Here is a 9,080-nt window from a genome sequence, read left to right as displayed (position 1 = left end):
CGGGTCATGGCATACAATTGATTAATGTAAATACAACTTAAAAGTGTACCCTTTTGGGCATATTTTAAACCACATCAATTTTATTTGGTGGTTCCTTATTATATGGATACACATATAAGTTGGATTTACATCAATCAATTGTATGTCAGGACCTGTTTTGGGGTTTATTGTTACTTACCTTTCCTTCAAAGAGATAGATCTTAACAAGTATTTCAAAGACTACAATGATTTTTGAAAAAGTGATTAGATATTTCCCCTGAAGAAGTGGGTTCTTCCTGTGAAACGTGTCAGATATAGTTGAATATTCATTTCCCTTACTACAATTTAGGGAAATCCTTGTCCTTGTAAACTGCACTTTCTGTATAAAAATGTAGTCTGTTTTATTTGTATACTTGGAAAATATTTGGAATACGATATAAGTTTTCAATAAATGTTGTGAAGTTTACCACTGAAACTTCCTACTTCTTGCAGTTCTCCCGTTAGGTGAGAAAACATAACCCTTCTTAGAAGATAATGAACCTTTTCCTCTTTAGAACATTGGCAACAAGTCCAGGAGGTTAAAACTCTAGCTGAAATAATCCTAATTGATGCATATTGGGCCAAAGCTTTAAAGGATTTTATTTACCTTCCTCTGGATCAGCAGCAGTTGAATATTTTCAATTCACTGGTTTTTGTATGTTGTCAAAGGATAGGTCTTCCATCATATAAAAAGTATAAAGCAGATGCCACAAAAATAAGAGACACTTTTTTATTAAGCCAAAATACCATTTAATAAGAGAATTCTTCACATTAAGAATACGAGGCATTGACAAATACCGTCAGGCAGAGTTCATTCGGTACTTCAATCCCTCCTATCCGCGAGGTTCCTGGTTTGGTGCAGGATCAGCACTATTGCACAAAGTAATACCAAAACATTACAGCAGGTGGCAGTAAACAAGAGCGGCGTAGCGAAGGCGCCATACCGACTTGGGTGTATTCATGGGACAGCCGAGCGCCAACCCCAACATGTAAATGTCTGATTTTAAAGAGATTGTTCTGAGCGTCTCAAGCTTATCCACACACAAAAAAGTGGAATGCGTTCATCCGTAGAAACATAAATAAAAATTAGACTGTGCTATTGGATTAGAGGAGTCAGGTGATCCGTATGGGTTGTTGTGTGATCCGTAGGGATTTGTTGTGAAACAGGATCAGTTGGGTCTAGGAGTTACTGAGAGGTTAGTGGGCCCAGTGCTGAGGTCAGCGGAAGGCATAGCACCACATGGAAAATTCCAGCTTTTCATGGAAAGCAATGGAGAAGACCAACCAAGGGTCAACGGCTCTTGTCCCAAGTCATCCATTGCTGCCGGGAGGGACGTAGACAAGCCTCACAGATATCCGGCAGGGGCTACCTGGAACATCTGGTTAGTGGAACCAGAGTGCAAAGCTTGCAGCGGACTTCTAATAAGGGCCCTGGACGAGGTGGTCTGCCACTAACTATTGACCACAATGAAGACCAGAAGACCTTTGTTAATTCCTGACTGGATCCATCCCGCAGATGCTCAGTGCCCAGCTGTGGATTAGGAGGTTTGGCACTGCAAAGGGTGACTGGAGTCATTGTCATCCTCTTCATAGGCCTCCCTTCTGTGTTGGTGTCCATGGTTCTCCTTTGAGTCGTAGTCCGTTAGGTAGACATCCTCAGTGTTGTCGGGCAAGTTTGGCATCGATTTGGATGGGAACAATTCTTGAAGCTCTTGGAGACGGTCAGTGGGAATCCAGCCAGGTTTTGGGAACTTCACCTAAAATAGGAGGACAGAAAAACAATTAAAAATAGCTTATGGCATCATACAGCTAATATGAGTACCTGAACTTTTACAGTGTATATAGAGCCAATAACTTTTTTTTTGCTCAAAATTTTTCTTGGTGACAATGATAACCAGGTCAAATAGGGTGAATCTCCACAATGGGGGTGGGGTTTGGGCACAGACAGCGAAAAAAACTTAGTGCTGTCAGTTTAACTCTGGGAACTTGCTGACAGGAGGAGCAAGTTATGACCATAACAGTTTCCTGAAGCATAGATGTAGCACCGGGGCGTACTGCTTTATAGATGAAGGATGTGGGCAGCCGTTGGCATCCCCTTCTCCAGAAGTTTCCAGGGGGCAGTTGCAGAAAAAGGAAGGAAGGAAGCCTGATACAGCGAGATAAAAGGCGATCTAATATCGTCTGCTATGAAAAAATGGGGGGAGGGAAGCCCACTGTAAGATAGGGTGTTAAGGAGATGCATTGGGATGCTAATAAGTATGAATGGCACAGCCTAAGCCCTTCCTTCCTGCAGGGCAAAAATAGGAAAGAGCCCCCAGTGGGCCCATGATACAGATTGTATTTGCTACAACAACTGGACAACTACATACCTTGAACTGAATGATAAGATCCCCTTTTTCAAAAGGATCGCGGTACTTGGGCATCCCCTCTTTAGGGATACACTTTGTTTCTCCAGGACTAATCACTTTGCCTAAAGTGAGAAAAAATATAGAAAAAACATTTTTTTTTGAAAAGCTTTTAAAAAAATAAAAATAAAAAAACTGTTTATTCGGCGCCTATGGTGCTGAGAATATACTATGATTGGGGGAAAGGCCCACTGGCTCCTCCCATGAGGGGTCAATACTGATCTACCATCTCAGATCACCAAGCAAAATGGGGACAGATTGGGCGGAGGTAGGTTTGGGGGGGGGGTCACCTGTACAGATGCCAAGACAATCATCTGCGAGCGAGCAGCGAAAATATGGCGTGTGTATGTACATAGCTTTAGAATGAACATCGTGCAGACCCACAATGACTTAATATATCATAGAACATATAGAAATTGTCTATATAAATTTAAACTTCCATATAAGGTAATTGTGGGGGTGGTCTATGGGCCCTGATACCCCGATTCACTGTAGAGGCCCCCCATTTATAGTCCGGATGTAATGGCTATGATTCCAGCCTCTCCTGCAAAACATATTCTTTGCACCACAGAGTGACACAGTGCTGACACGCTGGGTTGATATCGATTCTTGGATCCCAATATTAAGAAGCTCTAGCAGGACCCCGTACCTGGTTGTGATGTCACCAGGATGCTCCTTCCATCCAACATCTGGACTTGCTGTTTACACCCGCAGAGGGCGTCGGCGAGCGGGATTTCCATCTTCATGAGCAGGTCATTGTCCTTCCTCTGGAACAGCGCATGTTCCTTCTGCTCCAGGATGATGACGATGTCACCAGGCTGCATTCCAGGAGCTTGATCCCCCTCACTATGGAAGATCACCTTCTGTCTGTTCTTCATACCTGGAAGAGAGGACACCAAATCGTCTTTGAAATTCTGTCCAAGATATGAAAACCAAGATATGCAAGAAATACTTTTGAAGGCCACTAGTTATGAGCGCCACAATGGCTTATTGATTAGTGCGGTGGCCACGAAGCTCCGTGGTCCTGGGAATACTTTGCACCAGGAATGTCCTCTACAGGCTTCCTTCCACAAAAACATTCCATCCATTTCCTGGCTCTGGTGTTATTGAGACTACCACAGTGACATTGGCGCTCATGTCTAGAGTATGCATTTTACCTGCTTTGCCAGCAATCCAAATGCGCCTCACCACACGCCACTGCCCAAAAGAACCGCAAAGCTGGTGAAACACAACAACCTTTGAACGGTCATCTAGACTACTCCATTGAAGTCAACGGGAATCAGCTGACCTGTGTTGTCCCAGGAGAACTTTGCTCATGTACACAAGCCCTTCGTTTGGAGGTTCCTCCCAGGTTCAGCATCTACATACTCTTAAGGTGCCACAAAACACATCCACCAAAGCTTTAGCTTCTGGTTCAGAGATGGTAAGGAGGGCCCACAAGTATCTCCATCCATACGTAGTCAGGCTATCCTCAGAAGTGACAATAATCCCACATTTATAGTAAACCTGAGTGTTGTCACTCAAATGCTCTCTGGTGGAGGACACAGAGGAGGGTCTACATTGGAATAAATACCCAAACTGCAAAAAGTAGAACAAAAAATAAAAACAATGTAGTAAGAAAGTAATGAAGCTCAATTCAAATCCTATCCAGTCCTAAAGGATGAGTGCACTTTAATACAACATGCACCACTGTTCTCCCTAGGTGGTTTTTGCTGGGTGCACCGCCCAGCAATATTTAAAGGCTGTCATCAGATAACATATCTGGAAAGTTTGCTGGAAAGTTCTGGAAAGGTCCATATGTTGGAAAGTTCAGATTATGAATTATTTATGTTGATCATTGAATTATGAATTATTTGTTGAACATTGGTGTTCCAGGGTGCAGGTTTGCCGTGTAACAGCAGGCTCAGACCTGCGGTGGAAGCATGTTATCCCGTGTGGCTCCCAGAGGTTGGCACCTTTCCAGGTGCATGGCAGTCTGCACCACAGCAACCGTTTTTAAAGAACCAGCAATTTGTCATTCTTTAATGAACTGGTGTCTACGGGAGTTGCCTACTTACTGAGATCTGAAGGGCAAGGATTTCCACACTGTAAGACTTCTCGCCTAGCCACCATTATACAGCCCCATAGAGCTCTAAAGGGTATTTCCTGAAGGGTAGATGAGCCTTACAGATGCCCACAGGGGCGAAGTGTTAAGGTGAAGGCGAGAGAAGACTCAGGGTAGGCACTCCTTCAGATCTAGGCAAGTAGGCAGCTGTGGAGGAGGAAGGAGAGCTAGATTAGCATTTAGGAATGGGAGTTGGTTATGGGGAGGAGAAAATGTGTAGGGGTTGGGACACAGAACAAAAAGAGTATAAGAGCATGATGGTGCCAAATTTGTACTCAATGTCCAGACAGTTGTACAGAAATGACAAGAGTTCAGTAGATGAGAGTACCCACCTTTGTCTATGTGGACTGCCAAGATTTTCTTCTCCCGCACCACCTTCCGCCCGTCGCAGTGGCGGCACCGGTCACGTGACTTGATGCATTCACCCTGGCCGTTGCACTCTGAACACGTAGTCTGGATGGAGTGCACCATTCCTGGGATCTGGCTCAGAACCCGCGCCTCCACACCCGTCCCCCGACACCTGCGGCATTGCACTTCTGATCCCTGCCGAGCACCGCAACCTGCCAAGGGAATTGGAATTCAAAATCTATCTTACATTAAAGTCAGGAAAAAACGAAATGTGAATATTTTGTAATTTTCGTTTCAAAAGGGGATGAAGCAGTGATCAGTAAAAACCATTGAATGATAAGCAGTGCTGTCTGTGAGGTTTCAGTCAGACAAAGGGAGCCTCAATGCAAGCTGCTCTGCTGTGACGGCATGCTAGGTAATGCAATGTGCTCTGGGAATCCTTTGATAAACAAACACTGGCAAACCAACAATGAGATGGGCCCAGACCTAATCTTTAGCTTGATTCATGCTTCTTGCAACCGCCTTCTTTAAAAAATGATTAGGAAGTGCAGACATTTCTTTTACTCCATTAAAAGTGTGAAAAAGGATCCCCAGAGATCAATAGGTTAACTAACAAAACCTACAAAGCAGCTTGTTTTAAAACTCCCTCTGACTTACTGAAATCCCAGCACCAGGGAGGAGTCACCATTTTAGTAGCACCACCTGCTGGTTGACATGAAAACTGTTATTTGTATTTTAAATTTCAGAATAGTCAGAAGGGCAGTTATCGAGGCAAAAAGGGCCTGGGGTGGAGAAAACCAATTATATTATTATAAGTAAATATCCTCTAATGTACAGCCACATAAAGCCAGCACCAGTCAGGTAACTGACATGGAATATAAGTGACCCCATGGTGAAGGCACCCCTGACACAATCCCCAATGACTCAGGGGAGGATTCCTCCTGATGCACTTACCTTTACACTTGAGGCAGATAACATTCTTCTGGATGGACAGTTTACGTGTGGCCCCATTGTACAACTCTTCCAGGGAAACCGGGAGGCAATAGGTGACGGTCTTCCCTGGATAAGGAAAGGTAACAACATTGACATGTATGTAATAATATTTCAGGCACCTGCACACTAAGCATCTTATGACCACTTTGCCCCCCCCCCGCCCCAACACGCTCCTCGTACTCTGCCTCTTCACCCACCCGCTTCTCACCTTTCCTCTCTCCTCTAGACCGGCTTCTGGATCGGCTTCCGAAAAATAAATTGAAGATGTCCATAGCGGAGCTGCATCGCCCTCTTTGGTACGAGCTCTCGCCATTGATGGCCGACTCCCCACCTTGGTCGTACAGTTCCCTCTTGGTGGAGTCAGACAGAACGTCATACGCTTTGGAGATCTGCTTAAACTGCAAAGAAAATGGATGCAAAATGAATAACTTTTTGGTTTTGAGGCACAAGATGGGTGAATGATGGTAACGTTGTAAAGTAAAAAAAAGTGTCACGTGACTTTGTTCCCCCCACTGAGTGATGTGGTTCCTTCTTCCTCCCCATACGTCACATAGTGATAGAGAGACAAGTGGAAGATACTACAACACTTAGTGGGGGGGACCAGGAACTTATACTCCTGTAGGTAAGGATACCTTAAGGGATATTTTCTGAAAATATGGACAGCGGAAATACTTACCTTTTCACCTGCGTTGGGGTTCTTGTCAGGGTGGTACCTTAAGGCCAATCGTCTGAATGCCCGCTTTATCTCATCGTTGGTGGCCCTTGGTGGCACACCGAGGATGTCGTAATATGCCGTTTCCCTGACCATTTTCTGTGGAGGAAAAAAAAATGTTATTGAAGGAGTCACACCATTAGAACATTTACACCTCTCGCCCTGGCTCCGCCCCTTTAATCGGATTTCATGTCTTTCAATCAAGGAGGTTTAACAATATACGTGGGCGTTACCTAAGGAGGTCTGTATGTAAATGCAGCCTGTACAGGAACGCCCACTACTCTGCATTTACACTCATCAAAGTATGGATATTTGCATAACTCCTCCCAAGACCCAGCCCACTGCTAAAGGCTCATTGGAGAAGCACTGCTTTGCTGTTTTCATGTACAGCCCCCTGTTGGCCCCGCCCACCTGCCATAATCTGCCTTTATTGCATAGAGGCGCACAGTGACCCAGAAAAAAGAAATTTGATCGGAATGTTGTGCACCACCAAGAACTGGCAGCAGGCTGTACATGATTGGTAGAGGGTAACCATAGATGATGCCCAAATAAAGATGGCACCAAAGAGAAATCAGATTAGGTCAGGGGTGTCAAACACACAGTGGGTCAAAATGAAAAATTTCGACGCAGGCCAAGCTTAATATTTATTGAAAAAATATCTACAATTGAGGAAGGTCACTAATGAATGTCAACAGAGGAGGGGGCACTTGTGGGTCCTAATTGAGGTGCCAGCAGAGAATTCTGAGATTTGTAGTATTAGCTCTGGTAGACATTTGGTTTTTACTCGCAGGCCATATATTATTACAGTGCGGGCCAGATCTGGCCCGCGGGCCCGAGTTTGACACCCCTGGATTGGGGCATCGTTGGGGCAGTACTATGACCCCGTGACGACAGGTGTGATGTAATGATTTACAGATTCCCTGACTAAGGACACAGTCAAGGAATTTTGCTCAGTGACATTTTCCAAGATTAAGGCAAACACGGATAAGATTATTTCCATGAACCTACTGACACTCTCACACTTGTCAATAAGATGTAAATACAAAAAAAAGGACAATTGCACTTTAAGAAACTGAACTGGCTAACAACATATTGCAGAATTAGTGGTCAGCCTAGTACAGGACTACACAGACACCCCCCATATACCCCTTTTATACCATAAAGTGAAGGGGGCTTTGTAGTCCTCATAGTTCCCCAGGGACAAATTAGAGGTCAGCATAGGAAGTATTGAGGGCACTGAAATTCTGGCAGGATCAACAGGTTTTTATTATATTTGAGGGTCACCTACTTTTTTAGGGTACGTGGCCTTTTCTTGGTAATTAGGGGCTTTCATAGGCCCTCCCCTCCCTTCTTGTGACCTCCGGGTCAGATGGGGTCACCCTCCTCCAATACCTTCTGTAACATTCCCAGTGGTTGCAGTACAGTCCCTGCACAGCAGGGGTCACCCTGGGGTCAATCTTAAAACTTTGAAAAGAGTTGGAGAAACTTTTCCTGTTCTCCAGAAGGAAAAAGGGGACGGAGGAAAAAATGGGGGTGGGGCCTTAGGAGGAAGTCAGCTGACTTTATTTATTAACTTGCAGCTTCACGATTGGTTTATTGCAAGCATTAGCATTACTGAACGTCGCGATACACACTGCAAAAACACATTAATGCAAAACGCGTTAACAAAAAACAATAAATGCCTCAGTGCTGTGTTTTTTGAGGTCCGGTCACTGAAGTCGTAATGGGTGAAATATTCACCGTAACGTTCAGTTTCAGGGATCTCACACAGGTTGGTTTCTGAGAAAATTGCTAGCTCTTTGGCCCAGCTTCCCATCCTGACCCCACCCCCAGGCTGCCCATATACATACAATTAGCCAATCCAATCGCTGTGCTACCAAATGGCCATGCATTCACCGCCATGTTGATTAGGACTGACCAATGATATCGCCCCAGGTGGTCATTCCATAGCGGACACAGAGAAACGCTCCCCAATATTATTATAGGGGGGCGCGATCCACCAGTCGCTCAATTGCAACCAATAGATCTTCAAAAGCCGGCCACACAAAATGAGATATTGATTTGTCAATACAAAACTATCCAATGACAGATATTGGAGCGGCTCTGCCCAATGATTGCATAGGATCTTCCTGTGTATGGGGTAAGAAGAGGAAGTCCTGCTAATGGTCAGATATCACTCACCGATAGTAGCAAGGATAATAACAGATAGTTACAGATAACCATTGCACAGATATGTATAAGGTATGAAATGCCATGCACTTGCCTGTCGCCCGATATGATCGCAGCGCTGCCACGGCGGTGTCCCTGCACACACCAATCACTGACCGCCTGTACCTTTAATTTCTCTCCGAACTCTCTGGAAGCACGGGCACGCCTACAGACGCCTCAACCACGCCCACATACGCCTCAACCACGCCCATAGACGCTCCAACCACGCCCACATTCCTTATCCACCTTCCCTTTCATCGCGCCTTCCTGTCTTGACCACGCCCACACACAT

General features: G+C 44.9%; 1 protein-coding gene across 2 annotated transcripts; it reads right to left on the bottom strand.

The window, feature by feature from the left end:
* Nucleotides 1–744: 744 nt before the first annotated feature.
* On the bottom strand, nucleotides 745–8,964 carry LOC140342420 (dnaJ homolog subfamily A member 1-like). Of its 2 annotated transcripts, XM_072428599.1 has the most exons (8): nucleotides 8,844–8,964; nucleotides 6,545–6,679; nucleotides 6,077–6,266; nucleotides 5,830–5,934; nucleotides 4,860–5,087; nucleotides 3,073–3,303; nucleotides 2,388–2,488; nucleotides 745–1,775 (listed from the first exon to the last, which is right to left on the bottom strand). In XM_072428599.1, exons 2-8 carry the CDS (start codon nucleotides 6,674–6,676, stop codon nucleotides 1,557–1,559), a joined length of 1,206 nt encoding a protein of 401 aa, XP_072284700.1. In that variant the 5' UTR covers nucleotides 6,677–6,679; nucleotides 8,844–8,964; the 3' UTR covers nucleotides 745–1,556. The 2 variants fall into 2 exon arrangements, with proteins under 2 accessions (XP_072284700.1, XP_072284701.1); XM_072428600.1 differs by lacking the exon at nucleotides 8,844–8,964 and having other exon boundaries at nucleotides 6,545–8,827.
* Nucleotides 8,965–9,080: the final 116 nt, after the last annotated feature.

The sequence above is a fragment of the Pyxicephalus adspersus genome, chromosome 12, assembly GCF_032062135.1.
Source record: "Pyxicephalus adspersus chromosome 12, UCB_Pads_2.0, whole genome shotgun sequence".
NCBI lineage: Eukaryota > Metazoa > Chordata > Amphibia > Anura > Pyxicephalidae > Pyxicephalus > Pyxicephalus adspersus.
The sequence above is the reverse complement of the archived record's forward strand: the minus strand, read 5'-3'. Positions and strand labels throughout refer to the sequence as shown.